General features: G+C 30.4%; 1 protein-coding gene across 1 annotated transcript; it reads right to left on the bottom strand.

The window, feature by feature from the left end:
* Nucleotides 1-533: 533 nt before the first annotated feature.
* On the bottom strand, nt 534-20,318 carry LOC135143258 (regulation of nuclear pre-mRNA domain-containing protein 2-like). The gene is made up of 3 exons (XM_064075134.1): nt 20,101-20,318; nt 4,999-5,500; nt 534-1,432 (listed from the first exon to the last, which is right to left on the bottom strand). The coding sequence occupies exons 1-3, from the start codon at nt 20,207-20,209 to the stop codon at nt 1,195-1,197; spliced, it is 849 nt and encodes a 282-aa protein (XP_063931204.1). The 5' UTR covers nt 20,210-20,318; the 3' UTR covers nt 534-1,194.
* Nucleotides 20,319-20,540: the final 222 nt, after the last annotated feature.

The following is a 20,540-nucleotide window of genomic DNA, read 5'->3' as shown; positions in this document are numbered from 1 at the left end:
AAAAACTCACACACACAATGAATTTGCTCTTGTTAGATCCTGTTTTTATAAAATATATACTCCATAATATAACGTCATTAACATAACTAGAAGTTGTTGCTGATTATATAATTTCTGTGCAGACATGTAAAGCTAAATGGCAATCAAGGAGCTGTAAATAAAAAAGTAAACATTTTTCTTAAAGCTTAGGCAGTGTTAAAACAGTAACGGCAATGAAACTTTAGCTCTTCGTAGTAGTAACAACTTAAGTAAGTAGCTCAATAAAACTAAAACATCGTTGTGCATTTATAGTTTCAATATATTTGTTGCCGGTTTTAAATTAGATTAAAGTCGTTGACGCACTAAGGAGATTGAAAACATATTAATATAAATCTATAGAGTGTTTTCACAATTTGTTGTGTCATTAACTTTATGTTGATATGCAGTATAATTGATACAGTAGATAATTTGTTATTATTCTATATTAAGTAGTCAATAAACCCTAGTTTCTGTAGTAATATGAGAATGAAGACTGACTGAAACAACAAGATTTACAATAACTATTTTGTTAGTTCAATAAAAAGGAGAAAGAATAATTTTATGTAAAATAATTTAACGGTTTTGGAAAACTTTAATACATAGTAAAATGTATATAGATAAAGCGTTGATAAAAGTGTATGCAATATGTTGCTGAAAATGTTTGTAATGTAAGTCAGAAAAATCCCTTGAGTCATTGCCCGATGACTCAAGTAACGATTTAAAAATTGAAACCTTTATAAAAGAACATCAGTAAATGAAATTATACCTAATTAACATTGCTAATGTTATCAGTAGGGTAACCACAACTAACATTATAAAATCTTTAGTATTATTCAACGCTGCTAGACTACACATTAACTTTATTACGACTCTTGTACATGTTCTGATATAATGTGTAACAAGCCAACTAATCGCACTTGATTTTTTTTTAACCACCATGGATATTCGGAACAGCTAAGTTCGCAAATGTTTGTAAAGGACATTAAAATATATCAATATCGACATATGACCAAAAAGTCAGAGATAAATAAATTTTATCTAATAAGCTTTTCCAAGGTTTTTATATATTTGTTTTTATACTTTTAGTAAACTGCTAATAATTATAATTTAGTTATTCATTTGTCAAAAATTCTTTAAAAAAATATTGATTTTTGCAGTCATTTCCATCTTAAAAAATCAACAACCTTTCTCATTTGCTTTCGTAATGGCATCGTTGTGTAAGAATTCATTATTATTCGTTTTCGCTACGTTGTCTTCACCTGTATCAGGACTGCCTTCTTCGTTAAATTCTATCACATTATCTGTAGAAGAGATTTCGTTGTCTATTTCACTCTCCTGTTTATCCACTGATGCACTAAATGATGTTTGTTCTAGTATAGCGTCTGCTGCAGCTTCCCAGAATGTCGGAGGCGGCCTAAAATGTAAGATAAAATCATTTGTTATTAATTCCTGCATTACATGAACACAGATTTTCACAAATGGATGTTGATGAACGAACGATGCCAATGTTGACGACGACTGAATTGTTCTAGATGATGTGGAATGGGATGAAAAACTTTCGGCCAAGAAGAAAAACTTTTTCCTAATGCCCAGTTTTTTGACTAGGTTATATCTAACAATAGAGCACCATAATTACTGCGTCTAGGATTGTTCTGTTATGTTGTAGAGGGAGCTCTGGTGATTCTGATATAATCTGATCCTGAAATTTGTGTTCTGTTTAAGTAATGCGATCACTATGTGTTTCTATTCTCACCAGGATTGTTGCAACAATACTAAACACAAGTCAAATTTTAACTAAGTTAGTGACTGGCTACCATCCAATATTTGTACTAGTTCAATATAAATATATTTGTCAACTAAGTTGTGGCGCAGATCCTTTTAAAAAAATAGTTTCATTTTTTTAGACATCTGATTTAGCTTTAGTAGAAAAGCAGCATTCGTCACATTTCCTTTGTTTATTCGCAATGCCATACTTACCAAGCTTTTTATATTACGTGTGCATGTGATGATATTTTTTGTAGTATTACATTTTAATTTTACTTGGCTGAAGTTAGATTATTCATAGAAACTACTAGTTGTTATAACGGCAGAAGTAGAAGGCATTCAGTCGCTACTGCACAGACGTAGCAATTAATTTTAAATTCACGTGGGTTTAGCAGTCAATGAATATAAAACACTATATAATCATCGGAGACCGGACTACTGAGGGTAACCTTCAAGATTATAAACTAGCGTCCTCGTTGTATTTAATGAGGGTTAGATTGAAGTTTAAGTAACAATTATCGTTCTATACAAATTTTCCTTCGCATTTTGTACCTATGTTATGTGTTGGATATGCGTGAATTTAAACGAAAAACTAGCTTTACCCGCAAGAATCCGCTCTCTGATAATAATCATTGCTGTTCGGATCATAAACTCGTTTTAAGAAGATTGTGACTTGCAACTCTGTAGATATTTGACACATGAAATTTAAAATGTTAATATAAATGAGCCTACGTGTTTTTACATAAGCTTTTTGTTATCGGTGATAATTTTTTTTGCTGATAACATTGATAACTTTTTATATTTTAAAAATTTAGTAAAAGTTTGAAGCAAACTACTACTTGTTTAAAACTTTGTATAAGTAATAATAATAATATATTGTTAGTACAATGTGCAAAGTGTTAGAAACAAAGTCCTACCATGCAGTTTGCAAAGTGAGTTACAAGCTTTCTCAGTACGTCACATTGCAGTTGGCGATAACCTACGTGCTCAAAATGTATTAAGTATGATTGTTTAAATGTTTGTAATAGTTTTTAAGTTAAGTCGATGCCTGCACTCGTGTTATGTTTTGTGTGAATTTCAATGTACCGCTACTTGCTGACATAGTAAGTATGCCACGCAATGTATGTTAAATAAGAAACTACAAATACTTATAAAAAACTGCTTCTGTGTTTTTATTCTTGTTTTTTTTTTTTAATAAAAAATGTCATTGCCTGTTATTACAGTGTTACATGTTATTTAGTTGTGTGGTAGTCAAGGTAGGATATGAAAATGCCTGTATGTCTCTAAAACTACGATACTAACTCTTTTGAAAGTTTAGGTGTACTTTGTTGATTATTATCGCTGTGACTATATTTCTCGTATAAAAAATTAATCTATTAGGATGTAGTTGCCATTTAAAGTGTGCGGTGTGACATGGTTCACATATAGTTTAAAAACTCCCTTATTTTTAACTTTACGTATACAAATTGTAAAAAATGTGGACCATATTGTATTAGATTGTATTTTGTGTGGTGAACTTTCAATGCACTTTGCATACAGTTAACCATTTATTCATCTGGAGATCTAGAATGACAGTACTTTCAAATGAATTTCATATTCTCTGCTTTTCTAAACACAAAACTTTCGACGTAATTTACTGTTGTTAGGCTTTTTCATACCCGAGTATTTTTTAAGCAAGTGGTGTACCTATATATCTTCCAAAAAATTAAAATACATGTAGTTTATTGCATTATTTCGTTAAAGGTCCAAATGCTTTACAGATTATAGAACATGAAAATGTTGATTTCGTCTTTCCGTCGGTGCGTCCGTTTGTCTTTTATCATCCTCATTCCCAACATTTTATCTCAAAAAAATTATTAAACAAACTTTTATTAACGAACAAATTTCGATATGCGTTACTGCTTCAGTAATATTTTCTTATACACTTAGTACTTACACACGAAATGCGTAAAAATTAATACATGACCTAAGTAATATTTTGTACTGACGTCATTTCAAAAATTTTCACTAAATCTTTCTTTCTTTTTGTGATCGGGCAAAACAAAAAAAGTCAGGCAACTGAGAATGATTAAAGCACTAAAATACTTTCCTTCCACGTTACTTTTAACTACAATCGTACGAATTAACAAACCCAAGATTTACACTGAATGCCATTGAAGTCGCCCTGAACAGATTATGTACTTGTGAAACATAAGAGATTTTCATTACATGTTTTTCGATTATGATGTTGAGAAAACAATAGAAAAATGAAATTCATTTCATGCTGTTATTCTATCACCTTAAAGCGGTCGGTCTCCAGATTTTAAATGGTTTTTAAGAAATGAATTAAAATAATTTTTTAGTTTTGACTTACCTGGTACAGATTTTAAAGATATTTAGATTGCATTGTTTTACAGATGTTTATTGTTGTTGTACTTCGTGTTATTAGTTGTCGTTTTAGAATATTTCATCTGATTTTTGGTAAAAGAAAATTTTACGTAACGTAATTGTTGTACCTAAATTTAGTGGAATTCTAAGAACACATAAACTGTGAACCTGCTTTCCATTTATCAAGTATGTATACGAATGATCTTTGTTGAGCTTATCGCGTTTCATGTTATGTGAAATTAGATTACATTAATGAAGGCAATGACCAGGTTAAAGAAAGTGATTGTCCAAATTTATGTGTCGCCAATTTTCATGCAAATGTAAAATTCGGTTTAAATATCTGTAGAAAATTTTTATCAGTCACGAAATCTACAGAAGCAGTAATAATGTGAAGCAAGGAAAATTTCTACGAATATGCAAATTCTGTTCTACTTTAGCTAATAAATTGCTACTTACGCAGTTTTTATGTATCGAATTTACCTTCAGATTTCCATAATAAAAAAGTCAATTTTTACCACCTGTCTCTGAGTGCGTTGTTTATTATGAGAATGAATTTGAAATACGAATGTATTCTATTTTTAAAACTAATTCAAAGAACCCCTATTGTTTAGAAACAGCTAGCCTCTATAACAATGTAACTGGAATAATAAAAGAAATGCTATTAAGTATATAATATTTATTTTTTAAATTGTAAGTAGTTTAAAATAGAAAATTTTTGATTACTCTAAATGTAAACTCTTTCTATGTACAGTTCTCATGTAATACTCATGCAATTTACTCTAGAATTAGACATTTCTCTAGAGCAAATTTTAGCATGACTTCGCGTAACACTCACATCAGACCACTTACTCCTCCTTCTGTGGCTCCTTAACCGGTGATGTTGCCGGAGTAGGGAGTTTTGTTACAATTTCTTCGACTTTTTTTTCTACACTGTTCACACTGTCCCCCAACACGTCAAAATGTTGCTCCATGTCCTCTATTTCTAGAGCATTTTCTACATTTTCACCCATTTCTTTAGCCTTTTCCTCCATTTCTTTTTTAGTCGAATCTATTTTTTCGAAAACTTCCGATGTTTTAGATGACAGCATTTCTTTTGTACTTTCGGCTTCAGATGCTAATACCGTTTCAGCTTCAGAAATTGCTTCTGTCGCAGAATCTGATACTGCATTTGCTACTTCTTCTGCTTCCTCTTCCATATTGTTCACAGCCTCTTTCAAATCAGACGTAGTAGAATTCACGTTGTTGCTTGCTTTGCCCATAACTGAACCTATGCTATTTTCTGCAGTATTTAAAGCTGATTTCATTGCACCTTTAACATGGTCCATTTCTGTAGATATTTTGTCTCCCACATCTGAAGCGAGAAAAAAATATTTTATTCAGTATTGTACATTTTAAGATAATGCAAATTAAAATAATTCGAGTTATGTGGGCGACGTCATAGCGAGTCAGAAGTTATTTAGACAGAACTTTCCTCACCCTCGAGGCAGAATGCTTGTAACAACGTCTTCTTTAATTATTTAAGTTTATTATTGAGTAACTGTTTGTAAAGGTAAATATTTTAATTTTAATTTTAAGAATTGCAACATTATCATAAAGTTACTTTGTTCTACAAAAAATTACAACATAATACATAATAATCGTTTACCCTCTTTTACTCATTACCAATTCGATGTAACTAAATTACTATATATTTTTATTTATTTATAGGAAATATTATTAAATATTCAATATTGTAGTTTCATAATTATTATACTCGTGGTCTACAAAAATTGTTTATACGTAGCTCAATATATTTTTTAATCGATTTTCAAAATCTTGAAGCTGCAGTCTATACAATGTTAACATTTTTTCATTGTTTGATCTGATACGGGGTGGCGTGCTCACGCTAATTTTATAGTCTCCAGTACCCAACACACGCAATCACTTCTGACTGTCAAGGAAAAATAATGAAGGAAAAGCAATATATTAAAGCAACGACATTGACCCCTTATCTTCCGATATAATCATAATAATAAAAAAAACAATTTAATTACATATCTTTATGAATTCACGAAGTAAAATATTTTTTCCAAATAATAAACTGTTTAAAATTCAAAAATTCCAAATTCTTCTGCTATCCGTGATTTTCTGTTTCTTTTACATTTCATTTGCATGTAATAAGCTGACGTAATCAAGGATTTTTAAATTTGTGGCAATTTTTACGAAATTTATCATTGTCAACGTTTTATATTGTGAGGTCAACTCTTTCGTGAGCTTGTGCATAATATACTATGCGAGTTCTAAGGAAGATTAAAATATGTAATGCAGTTTTATCTCTTTCAGTTATAGTTGTTGACTAATAAAGATAAGATTGGTTTTAAAATGGACAGTTAACTATCTTTCAACAACGTAGGTATGGGATTACAACTCGCTGACTGTAAATTTTCGTTACAGATCGTTAGTCTCTTCCACATATTTCACCCATTTTTCAAAATTCGTGTTCGAATTAGTACTATTAAACATTATCTAATTTATTTTGAAATTAAAAATGCAAATGCAAACTTAAAGTCAAACCAGCATTTTTAAAGTTTTACTTGCTTGAGGACGATCTCGATATTTTTATTATTATTTTTTATACCAATGGGCTTAAAAAATAATGAAAAATAAAATATAAAGTGGTCCAAAATCATCTCAAATGCTCAAATACAGTAATTGAATCTTCGTTCTATCAACCAAATAATAATAAACTATTGCTTTTGCAAAAATAGAAAATATTTCATGTAACTGAATTTCTAGAATATCTATAGGATATGCATTATTATCTTGACTGTTTTAACAGGAATATTATGCTGATAGTACCCAATGTATTATGTATACATTTGATCATTTAGACGATACAGTAAGTATATTTCTAAGAAACGTTCTTTCATAACTACATTCTTATTCAAAAATTATGTTGATTTTTTCGTTACCCTGTTTATGACACTTTTACAAAAGAGATTTTTTTTTCAAAAATTACTACTACTACTACTACTAAAGTTGTACTTTGTCAAAAAAAATCACTAGTGCTTAAAATAATGTACATTATGAAACTTTGTACAACACTGTAAATAAAAATATAAATAAAAAATCGTCGAGGTCAATGACTCAAAATATTATGATTAAATAGCATGTCTAAATGAATGTGGAATACGTGTATATTCTGAAGATAACGTCTTTTTATGAGAAGGATTAAAAAATAATGAATTCTGTTTAGATAATGCCGTATGCGGAATATTAATTACTTTTTATCCTACGTGAATGTACAAGAATTTGTTTCATTTAAGAAACATTTAAACGTTTGCTCGAAAGTTTTACAAATTAGCACAAATTCGATTAATTTTATAGGCATAACTATAGAACCAATGAGTCAATATCCATAGTACTTAATTAGCAATAAATTTTGTTTGATACTCTTAAATAATAATTATTATTATGTATTGTGCACGTAAAGTTGAATATTGTCCACGAGAAAAATTATATATTTGGAGGAGGTAGTGGAATTATCTATTTTTCGTTTATTTATAACAGCATTAAAAGTAACGAAAAGTAAAATATGAAGTGGTCCAAAATGATCCCAAATACTCATCAAATAGAGTAATTTCGTTTGATTTTTCATAATTTTTGCGTAAATTACGTTAATCTTTTAATTTTAATGAAATACAACGATAAATGTACAATTTTTTTTCAGGAAAAATGCAAAAAACTATTGATTATTTTATTATTGTTGTTACAAAAAATTTCAATCCATCAGTGACGTATTTTTACGTTTTCCTTTACTTTACAAAAATTTGCCTCAGAGAACTGTTGTAATGAAGTGATCCTTATAATAACCATTGTGATTTTGATTACTTGCATTTAGTTTTTTACTTTAAAAGTAATTTATCAACACAAAATACTTATTACTTGCGTTTTTAAAAATAAATGAACTTTTGAAGCTGTGCTAGCCAACCAAAGTTTTTCAAAGACTGGAAGATTGTATTCCTTATGTTGGCCAGAAGGTGTCGGCCAGCAGATAATTTATGTAATAATGTTGTTAAACAAATATCAAAAAATGTTTGCTAACCTAAACTTATTTTGATGTTAAATGTTATATTCAATAACCATCTGTTTTGGATGTGACTCTTTCTACGCCCTAAAAAACTGGGCTAAAGTTATTTAGATAGAATTTCCCTCGTCTCTGAAAAATGACTGCTAAAATATAGGTAAAGACGCATGCTGTTCGTAATTTCAAGTGAGTTTTTCCATAAAAAAATTTTGTGGTGACATCATCAACACTTTATCGAGGACAGATAAGTACATCAATTTCAATAGGTGCATGCAATACTAATAATAACAGTACTGTTTACTCAAATTTCGAGGTGAATCGTTTTTAATTTTATCAATAAAATAAATTTCCTCATTAATTTTTTTGAGTCATTCTGTATAAGTAATTCTTAAAAATATTAACAACCTATAGATAATATGTTATGTTTCAGAGTGGATTTATTCGGCAAAATTTTGAGATGTCGTAATATGCTGTAAAACGCACATGTGTACATATTCTATAAAGTTTAAAAAACATTTACTATTGTCACTTTTGGAAATGGCGTTATCCCGTTGTTGGTGAAGATGATTAGACAAATGTTGGTTATCGTTTTACCATCTACACAATATTCCTAATATACATACAAAATTTGACGACAATCGGTCCAGTAGTGTCGGAAATTATCTCTCTCATACAAAGTGACGCAAACGACAGACAAACGGAAACGGGAGACCACTTTTTTCGTATTCTAGGGGTCATACAGCATCGAGAAAAATTAATGTGGCAAGTCGCCTGATGGACTCTATTATTATAACGGGTGTTCAATTGAAAACTCACTCAAAGTAGGCGTTGGAGTTTCATTTCACACAAACGGCATATCTGCTCTTATAACATCCATTTGGCAGACACATAACCTGTTGTATGTTATATGTTATAAGAATAGACATGCCGTTTCTGTCAAATGATATTCCAACGCTTACCCTGAGTGATTTTTTAATTGAACACCCGTTACTTCTTTAGCTTACACTCAGAAAGTAAAACACCGTCGACAATTGAATTCTCACCGTCTGCTCTAAAAACATTTTTTTTGTACACCCGTTAGCTGCAAAATTTGAAAAATTAAAGTTTTTCAAAACAGATATGGGTGATGTTTTTTTACTAAAGGTTGTACTGGTTGAGGCAAAAGTAATGACTCGTTATCTACAAAATCTAAGACAAGTACGAAAACCAATTCTTGTTATTCAAACAACGGTGGAAATCAAAGAATACATTCGTAGGAGCAAACACTAAGCTCATCAGTGAATTTTAGGGCATTTTATCTACTTGTTTAAAATGAGTGAGGTAATTATCATTTTATTATTAGGGATGGATAAAGACATTTTATGAATTAGATGAAGTTGCTGCACGTGTATAGGCCCTAAAGGTGCTTTGGCTCGTGTAAGTTTTAAAAGAAACTGTATTTTTTTTTTCAATGAGCCATATTCATAAGTTAAAAATATCGATACACTTAGACTTAGCAAGATTTAGAAGAAGGGTGATTGATTACATTTTTGATATATATAAACAAACAGATTGTTATTAGTATTTTACAATCTGTACGACATAACTACTTAACGTGCACCTAAAATTTCACATTAATGAATCTAGTAGTTTCGGAAATTATCTGCCTAATATAATCGCCACCACACAAACAGAGAAACTGACTGACAAATGGCAGGAAACGGAAAACCGAGCTGTAACACGATCATAGTTATTTGCATCACAAGGCCAGAAACTAGGGTTTGCGAAAAACGAGTATTCGAACAACGATGTTCTGGGTGAATGATACACAAGATTTTTTTGTACCGACTTTTTATAGATAAACTTGATACTGACTATATTATTCTGTAACGGTACAATATAATCATGGGAAGGCAAAAACACGAATAATCCTTGACGGCTTAGTTAGAATGTCACAAGTTCGAATGTCGCTTAATTCCAAATTTGTTCTTTCTTTTTGTGCGCAACCTATTAGACAAACAAGAAAAAAAGATGAAAAGCAATGTTTCCAATGATATACGATATACGATACATTTTTTTTTCCAAACGAAAATGTAAATTGTATGTAATAAAAGTATAGCAACACTAGAAAAAGATATGTATTTAAAAGAGATTGAACTAAAATCTGATAATTGGAAATAACATTTCCATGGTTACAATGAATAACAACAAATAATATAAAACAGTGGCGTGAGCGTCGCGGCGCTGCCGTTTCTCAATTATCACAGTAGAACAGTGTTTCTGTTACATATATTTTCTAAACATGGTCGGAAAGGTAATTTTGTGCTGAACAACTCTTAAAAGAGATAATATACCCATGTCCTTAAAAAAAAATGTGTATTCAAATTTTTATTGTCGTCCGGTGAACAATTAGAAAAATGACGTGAATTCTAATTTTACATAGAAAAACGCGCAAGAAACACTAAAAAATTGTTCCACAGATTTCTGTCAACAGATATTTAATTACGTCTACAATTAGCTAACCTGCCTAGAATATGTAGAAAGATCTAACTCTTTATAAAAGCCTCAGGTGTCGGAAAGAATGGATACTTGGGTCTTTCTCTTAAATTTTTCTTCGACTTTCTTGATTTCTCGATGAAAAGATTATGAGCAAAGAAAGTTAAATGAGACATAATTTGTGGAACGTTTGTTTCCTAAAAATTCACTGATCACTAAGCTAATTGATTCCCAAGTAAATTTTTCCGTATCATTCAAATAGGCGTAGAACATTTGATCCTTCATTCAAATTTCAGGCCCAATGAAAATTCCTAAATATAGAAAACGTACATAATATGAAAACTGAAATTCACTGTAATCTTTTAGTTTTTACCTTGGTTTATGTTAGCAGCAGAAAGCTTAAGAAATATTGTTTTCAGATGTTGAAATGCTTTCTCTCTTGTATTTCACTTGCATAAGAAGCACATATGCTTGGTATATCCAGATTGGAAGCCAGTTACTAAAGCTACAATTTTTAAATCGTCTATCAAATTGCACTCAAACTTTTTGTCGTTAATACAGTTTAACAAGTGTTGAATATTGTCATATGTTTCTGCAGTTTGCATGGAGGGCGCAGTCGGCAGTACTAGATATTTATTCCCATTATGCAATAGAACTACCTATGAACAATCTCCAAAAAAAATGTTTTTTGACGACGTAGGCATAATGTCTTATTAGATAGTTATTCAGCACAAAATAACCTTTCAGAATGCTTGTAACAAGAATTTTTTGTAAAATTGTTCGACTGTGTTATTATTAGTACATTCGGTTGGGCATGAGACCGTTCATTTTGGGTATGCAGCGATTTTTTTTTTTGGTTTCTTAAGGGGGTTGGTCATAAGTCTAAACCTGAGTTTTCGGGATTGGCGCCACTGTCATTCCGTCACCATCTTGAAAAGTACGGTGATTTTGACAAAAATTCGGCAGATCGTTGAAAAGATGAAAAGTTTTTGTAATTGCTGGTTCAAAGTTTTTCATCCCCTAATTTTCCATATTTTTCTGCCCATAACTTTTTTATTGTTAATGCTTTGCGAAAAAGTTATTAATAAGACTTACTGATAATTGCACCGTCTACAAAAATTCCCTTTAGACATTCTTTGTCAAACTCACGGTTACGGAGATAAATAATAAAAACCAAATTGCACTTTTCTTCGTTTCAGGATGTTGGCAGAATGACAGCATCTCTAGTCCTGGAAACTCAGTTTTATACTCACGGCCCACCACCGTATAACATCATTGATAAATCTGAAGCAGGATAGTGAAAGAGCAAAATTTTTAAATTGATTCTGAACTTTACCTAAATAATAAGTACATAAGTTTCTGAAACCCAAATAGATAACATCGATCTTTCATCATCACGGGAGAAGACTATACCTATAGCTAAATATGTATAAAAAATCTATGTTTTTAAGCATATCTACGCTCATCTCCTAGGCGGTTTTGCATGGAGGATTTTTTGTGAAATATCAATTTTCTCAATTTGGAAATACTCTCCTAGTAAGGTTTCCTATCAAATAAACACACTTATAAGAGCAACTCTGGGAGAATGTGGCTAATCTTTCAGAGAGTGAATAATCTTACAAATAAAACGCAAAGACAATAGCTCACGAGCTAGCGACTTGTGCTTTTCTTGTACAGAGGATATGACCTATGTAGTGAATTATGTAATATGTCTTATAGGTATAATTCCGATTGTGTCATAGTAAGAGTTCTTATAAATGACAACTTCAAGTCGGACAATCCGCCATTTAATCACCTAAACCATGAGGCGTTTTATACACCAACGAAATATCGACTACATGAAACACGTGGAAAATATTGCACAACAAATTTTTATTAACTAATCGTGATAAAATTTAAGGCAGTTTCATAAACTGCGAGTACAGAAGAATTTGTAGCCTCATCAATTTTGTTGATGAGGCTACAAATTTTGGTTAACGTTTTAACATTTACACGATATTGTTACGACCAGTCACTATATTTTCAGGATGTACCTAGTATCTACATTATTAACAGACTTATTGTTATGAAATTTTAAATATAACTTGTCCACTACTTTCTCTATATAATACAAGCAAGTTTTTTAAACAGTTTACCGTCATCATTCTTTTTAAAATCTCGGTGAAATTTTTCACCATGTATCTTCAAAAATCAATTTATCACTTATTTATAGAAATTTCGGAACGCGGTTTCCACCATTGCTTTTGGCTTACAAAAGAAAAGTTCTGTTTCTCTACAAATCGAAATTCTTTGTCTGAATGAGCACTCGTTTTTCACTTAAGTATTTCATTGCGGCCACAAATACTGAAAATTAATGGTTTATATCTTTTCATTGGATGTTATGATGTGTAAGGATATTGTGCTGTACCAACAACAAGATTTTAGGTGAAGGGAGTCTGTAATTATTAATCACTGATTACTAATACTAATAAGGTAATACCCATAATTTATTCTATTTCTTTCAGATTTCTGCATGCGCTGATTGCGGCTTTCCTTTGCTAAAATTTTGTTGTTTGTATGGTATAGATTATAACTTTCCTAGCGTAAGTTACAAATCGCTACTTTCAAGTTTTCTTGAAGTTTCATGAACCCTAGAATACGAAAAAGTAGGTCTTGCGTTTCCGTCTCATCGGTCCGTCTCTCTATCTATCGGTGGTTTTTCGTCTGTCTGTGTCGATTTTTATCAGGCAGATAATCTCCGAAACTATTGAACCAATTGTTGTCAAAATTTATATGTATGTTAGGAATATTGTCTAAACAGTAAAACGCTAATCAAAATTTGTCTGATCATCCCTACCAACAATAGGATGAAGTCATCTTCGAAATTTACAACAGTAAATGATATTTAAAGTTTAAAAAATAACTTGTCCTCCACTTGTTGTTTATGAATCCGTGTTGAGATTTGCACTAGGCATTAAGATTTCTAGAAAAAAGTCAAAATTGTTTAACAACATTTTACAATCTAACTTTGAAACGCGAAACCGATGGCGTTGTTCTGAAATCTTGTAGACATTCTAAAGTTGTCATGAGCATGGTAAATCGATAATCAAAATTTATACGTTTATCTATTCTCAAAATTTTGCCGAATAAATCCCATGTAAAATATGCAAAATATTATGACTCTTTACTTGTAGTTTATCACTGGACAATATTACTTCTTATACAGAGTGACACAAAAGAATTAATGAATTAAAAAATTGTTTTCTTTTTTTATCAAATCATGAACGGTTTACTCTATTTTCCCGAAAATGTGAGTATAGATTACTATTGTTAGTAGTATTATTATTATTCAAATTGATGTGTGTCCTTGATAAAATGTTGATGACGTCATTACAAAATTTTCTGACCGAAAAACTCACTTGAAACACAGGTGTCCTCCTTTATCTGTACTTTGACAGTCCACACATATCTTTATTTTAATTTATAGGGTATAAGAATTTAAGTAATGTGAGTTGAAAGTTTTTGCTTGGACATGTTACATGGAATAAAAAAATCACTTCTAAATGTAATTACTTATAAAATGGACGCGATAGTAACTTCTCGGGAGCTCTTTAAAAGCTATCTGAGACTCAACTTTACCGAAATATACTCTCAAAAGAACAAGAACTTAACCAGCAACTTTTGAGAGTAACTCACAAGCAGTAAATCTATTAATAGACACATATCTTAACGTCGCTAGTGGACAGTGGAAGAGATATTACTACATTAAAACGTCAAGTTGGTCTAGTTCAGTCATAGGCACAAAAAAAATTGAACCCAGTACCGGCGAAATCTTAACTTTTTAGACAATCGTACACTTACGCTAAATGTTAATAAAAGAATCACAGTTGTCAAAATTTTAATTTACAAAAAGTAACTTTATATATATACGTACTTACTTAAGCCGCCAAAATGATGTTTGTACCTTAGCAATCAAGTTACGTAAGTTGTATGTGTTTGCTGTGTAAATGTGTGTAATTAAGAACTACCGATTCATTTCACCGCTCGTAGCAGGATCTGGGCAACCAATTCTTTTACTGGATTTGTATTTGACAGTTTTGATATTATTATGTAGATAAATATAGTTTAAATGGATTTGTCAAAGTTTTTTTTTTTTTTGTTAAACTTGTACATCTTACTAGTAAACTTGTTAATATCGACTTCTCTGAAGATTGCCTAAAGTTAATGAAGCCATATTTATGATATCTGAGTTACGAGACATTATCATGTGTATAGATATAAACAGTTATTAATATTCTAGGGTTCCAAGGGATCTGTTTTAGGTTTCCTTTTCTGTTATTTCTACTGCTGATGTCATTATAAGTATTACTTTCAATATGTTGTCTGCTAATTACTTAAAAAAAAAATATGACGTAGTAGGTATTTACCGGATTTTTAAGATGTCTTGGGTCTATCTTGAAATCCACTAGTTTGAATGTGGTTTCCTACGATCTAAAATGAGTTCACTTTACTGTCAATTTCTAGAAATGAATTCAGGAAACCATTTTAAGCTTCCGAAATTTAAAATCTATGGAGTTACTGCTGGAAGAATACACCATTTTCACCTTTTAAGAAGATTCGGGTACATACAATGATCTGCAACTAGATCTTCTATATACATTCTTAAAAAATAATTTATTATGAAGCTGATTGTCTACAGATTCTCAATCAACTACGATTTTGTATACTAATAAGCCATAATCTCTCTTTTATCAAGTTTTTTATTTCACAAAACTACCCGTTAATATTCTAAAACGTTGTACTTGGCATGAAACGTGTTTTTACGAAACCATTATCACAAAACACATACATATATGATTTATTCACATAATTACTTTCGTGATGATTACATTTAAAGACTGGTTTAATTTATTCTGTTTACGTAAACCAATGGACACCTTTATTGTTAACATGTTATCTGTACTAACGTCATCTGCAGGATGATATCCAATATAGTTTGAGCGGTACCATGAATAATTTTGATTTCTATAGCAAGGTAAGTATTATGATATTTTTATTATGAGAAAAAACATTGGTCGAAGGAACTTTCCTCGCCCCACAAGTATAGTCATACAAGTCCTGTTTCTTTAAAAAACTTATAAAATTTGCCTTTGGGATGTTCGTTTTATAACCTCTATAAAGTAAAAACTAGTGACATAATTAGCACCCCCACAGTTCCTGCCCAGCGGGGTGCACATTTCTAAGATGGCAAGTGTGGACAATATAAAATTTATTTAAAACAAATAACCAACGGTAAAAATGTAGATATTTTCAATTTCTCCTTATATTTATTATTATACTTGACTTCAATTCCTTCGAAAGACTTAGGGCTGGTTGCATAAACGCAAATCAAATTTAATCTGTGATTAAGAACAATTGTAACTATGATAATAACAATCAGAGATTAAATTTGATTTGCGTTTATGCAACCGGTCCTTCGACTATTAGTATGTTCAGATCCCAATCACGAGCGGTTAAAAGATTTTTTTTTTTTGTTTTGTCTCTTCAATGCAGAAGAGAGGACTGATGAATTAATTAACCACACTCAGTTTTTTTTCCCAAAAACACCTATAAATTATGTGCAAGATTTCACAGCATTCGGTTTTTGCAATTTCAAAGTTAAATTGTAAAATGTTAGACAATTTTCGTTTTTTCCCAAAAATTTGGATGCCAAGAGTAAAATCTCCACACAGATTCATAACTCACATATACAAGAGCAAGTTATTTTATAAAATTTAAAGAACATTTTTTCAGCAGAATTGCAAAATGACGTCATCATTTTTTGGGGAGGCCATAAATGAATAAATTTTGATTAACGATGTATCATGCTTCCTATGACCTTCAAACGTTTGCGAAATTTCAGAACATTCGGTTTTGTAATTTCAAAATTAAATTGATAAATGGAAATCTTTCATTAACGATTTACCATGCTTATGATAACCTTAAAACGTTTGCAAGATTTCAGCGCATCCGGTTTTGTAGTTTTAAACTAAGTACTTACAAAATGTTATAATATAATTTTTTTTTTCAAAAATCTGAATGTCTAGAATACAACTTAATACGAATTCATAAACCATATGTGCAGGAGTATCTTATTTTATAAAATTTAAATAATATTTACTAATGTAAATTTTCCAAATTACACCATCCTATTGTTGATGGGAATGATCGTCCGATGAATTAGTTACAACACTTCCTTAGCTTACGCTCATGAAGTAAAAGCTGCAAAGAGAAATATGTAACAAAATATGTATGTTCACATATTCACATTTTTAAGATACCTGTTAGCCTGAGTTTTGTGTCGTCTAGAAAATGGACGAATTAGTGAGAAAAATGAATGGTTTCTAGGAAGGTAGATTATCTAGAATTGTAAAAGACCGTTGTAAGTATAAGGACAAATACAAAAACTAATAGTGTTACTGAGTGTTGCCCGAAAAATTTACAAACGGAAACGTTTCTAACAGATTTTTTGTCTTACCAGAAAAGTTTTGAAGTGGTTTTTCCAAATTTTAAGCAAATTTAGCCAACTACCTAAATTTGACATGACATAAAATCAACAAAAACAAGGTAAATAAATCATGATGATGACATGTAATTTTTACTATCAATGTTTAATAGAAACTATTTATCTTTTATAACTTTTCGAATATTTCATGCCAGTTGCGAAATTTGGTTTCCATAAATTTAAAATCGCATTTATTTTTGTCTAGGAAACTTTCCAAACTTCCAGCTCTAGTAACTGAGAAAGTATATACGAAATGTGTAGTTGAGAGGGTATAGAATTTGATTTTTTAGATAAGAATTATGCTTTTCAGGCTTTAAAGTAAATTCTCATGAAACGTATCTATCTGTTCTAAGATACTTTAAAATTTCGGTATGGGAGCAAAGCCTGTATATGTATAGTGTACCAACGAAAACAAAACAAAAATCATCTTAAACTACTATCGCTAAAAATAAGTCGGCCCTGTATAAGACAAAGCGTGCCAGCTGAATACAACAAAGTCCCACTATTTAATTTTGGTGTGGTGCCATAAATTAGCATCTAATAAGCTGCATTATTCGTTGACAAACATTTCACACTAGATTTCGTGGCACGCTATGCAGATTTGTATTATTGCAGGGTTTGAAACTGTGAAAATTTCAAACTCCATGGTACAAAGAGTTGAATTAGTGTAGATAATATTGGAAATATGAAATATTTCTATTTTGTTTGCATGTGAATGACCGTCGTAGACTAAAAAAGTCTGACTTTTAAGAAATTATTATAAAATAATATATTTACGAGTAACAAAGTAAAAATTAATTAGTCTAATATGTATATTAACTCATACCACGACAGTATAGATTTATGAGTCTGAAGACGCATTTTGTGTTTTTTATTTATAGCGGCAGACTAGTTATAAAATAACACATCATTTGTAATTTAAATGAACTTTAGACACTTTGGACACTAATTGTACATTTAAATGAATTCTGCAAACCTTTAACAGCACGCAAGTACTTCTCCCGTAAAGTTTAAGGTTAAAAGAACTAAAAATGAATAAACTGCTTCAAATATAGAACAGTAATTGTGTTTTAATTGTAAACAATGTCTGTTCTCGCCAAATGTAAACAGAAATTAATCGAATTTATTGAAAGTAACTACGTCAAGGCGTTTTCTATTTATTATAAACTTTCGTTCTTTGAACACATTTGCTACTCGTAAATTTTATTTTATTTATAAGGTTAATTTTGTCCATTGTGAAGTGACACAGACAAAACAAGTTTTTGTAATTTTTGTATTCATTTAGTTATTGACATAAAGCGAAATTCATATTTAAATATGCAATAAATGCATTCATGAATAATTCGAGCGTAATTTGGTGAATTATTTAATAATGAGTTGTTTTTAATAAAGTCCTTTTTTTCATGTCAGGTACATGTATTTACCTGACAAAAAATGTAAATACTCCAAAGTTAAAAAAAAATTACCTGTGTTCGATGCTTAGGGCTAAACTTCTGCAATACTATGATTAATAAGAAAAAAAAACTTTGAAAGTGTGAGAGTTCTAATATGGTTTGGATTCTTCTTCTTTGAAAAGCTAATATAAATGTATGAACGAAATTCACTTGATTTGTCTTTTAAAGTTTTGGGTAAATAATTGTATTTATATAATAAATAATATGTTTAATGCATACAAACACGGTTTTCAAAATAGAGCATATTTGTTTACATTTTTTGGTCAGCGATAGATAGGTCAAGGATATGTTTAATAGAATCATTTTCATTTGTGTTTACTTTCAACATGTAGCTCGTTTCTCGATTGTAAAAAAATGAGTATTCGATGGTCAAAATTTATTGTTTATTTCAGATAGTACGTGTCATAAAATATTAACAAAAGTTTATTTTAAAGTCCATTACTTAGTGACATCATCTCAAAAAATTAATAAAAAATGCTTGTTTAGATATACCCCTGATAAACTGTATTGGTTTTACATTAGTAATACGCTTTAATTTTTTGGTGCTTATATAGGATATTCTAAAAAAGTTTTATGTGAACAGATTAACTTTATTGATTATGTTAGAAAAGACTTATCTGATAGCCTTGAAATTCTAAGAATACCATTACATTATGGCAACTATATACAGTCTACATATTAAAAATGAGTATTTTTATATTTGTATCAAACAATTCATTTAAAAAAATGTTTTTTCTTATTATGGTATATACTTATTAACTTATTTTATTATGTTTCAGAGGCAAAACAATTTCTCTGTAAATAACTTAATAGTTACTTTCAATGCAAATGTTTTTAATTCTAAATTTTACTTACATACTTACAATCTAAATATTATTTGTTGCGGCATTTGTAACACACACTCTTGTTATTACCTAAAGTATAGAACCACGTATAGAGAAATAAATGTCAGTGAGGTTAAATTTTTTTAGACTGAAACTTTACAAATGTTTGGAAGAGTACCTACTCAAGGTTAATTATAATTCTGTAATAAATCATGTAGACAACGTAACTTTTATAGTCAAGGTTTATTTGTTATTTTGAAATGTGTTCTATAAAAAAAATATTAATTACTAAATGCGTTATCATCATGTCGTAAGTAACAAATATAGAATTTTTAAATAACTGCCTTGCTTGAAATTACTGTGGTTGTTTTTATATCAACCTAATAGTAAATTCATAGAAATACATTTTATAATAGCTGGTTGTCACCCGTTTGTTGCAGTAAAATAATTCATTGAAATTATTGCTGTGAACAGTCCGCATGTATAATTAATCATTTTTCATTGATTGAAACGTGGTGTACGTGTATTGTATAGAAACAGAAAAAATCTTGACAATGAATTAAAGTACAGTTTTCAAGACGAACAAAATATAACACTGTGTACTCTTACCGTGTATTGTTTTTTCACCCTTCGACACCACTTCACCTGCCTGATCTTTGGCAGTATCCACAAAGTTTTTTCCACTTTCCACAAGTGGACTGCTACTGGCACAACCCATGTTACTACTGTTTGTAACGACCGTATCGGTATAACTGACCACCGGTCATTACGTCCAGCACCCTTACCATAGGATTCAGTGGAAACACCCACGCACAGAAGCATTTGAAGTTGAAACTATATCGAACGGAATACATAACAAGTCAACTACCACAGTAATGTTGAAAGTGATGATTGCTACTACGATGTCTTTATTTTATATTCATAAGCGGTTTAGTTGAAATTTGAATCAATAATAAATGTTTATCGTAAGTATATGGATTATTTAGGTCAATAATCTTTCTGTTGTCCAACTACGCTATGAGTTATTGGAAAGTTTTTATGTATCCCAT

Source organism: Zophobas morio, unplaced genomic scaffold (genome assembly GCF_036711695.1).
Source record: "Zophobas morio isolate AGI-343-1 ecotype UQ-CSIRO unplaced genomic scaffold, CSIRO_AGI_Zmor_V1 ptg000058l, whole genome shotgun sequence".
NCBI classification, from domain to species: domain Eukaryota; kingdom Metazoa; phylum Arthropoda; class Insecta; order Coleoptera; family Tenebrionidae; genus Zophobas; species Zophobas morio.
This window is presented reverse-complemented; position numbering and strand designations above follow the sequence as displayed.

Bases quoted from the DNA above. Each gene is read 5' to 3' on its own strand.
- LOC135143258 (XM_064075134.1), bottom strand. From the start codon at position 20,209: ATGGGTTGTGCCAGTAGCAGTCCACTTGTGGAAAGTGGAAAAAACTTT. The intron at 5,501-20,100 runs GTAAGAGTACAC...TTCTCGCTTCAG, and splicing joins GGGTGAAAAAACAATACACG to ATGTGGGAGACAAAATATCT. The intron at 1,433-4,998 runs GTAAGTGGTCTG...CTTACATTTTAG, and splicing joins AAGGAGCCACAGAAGGAGGA to GCCGCCTCCGACATTCTGGG.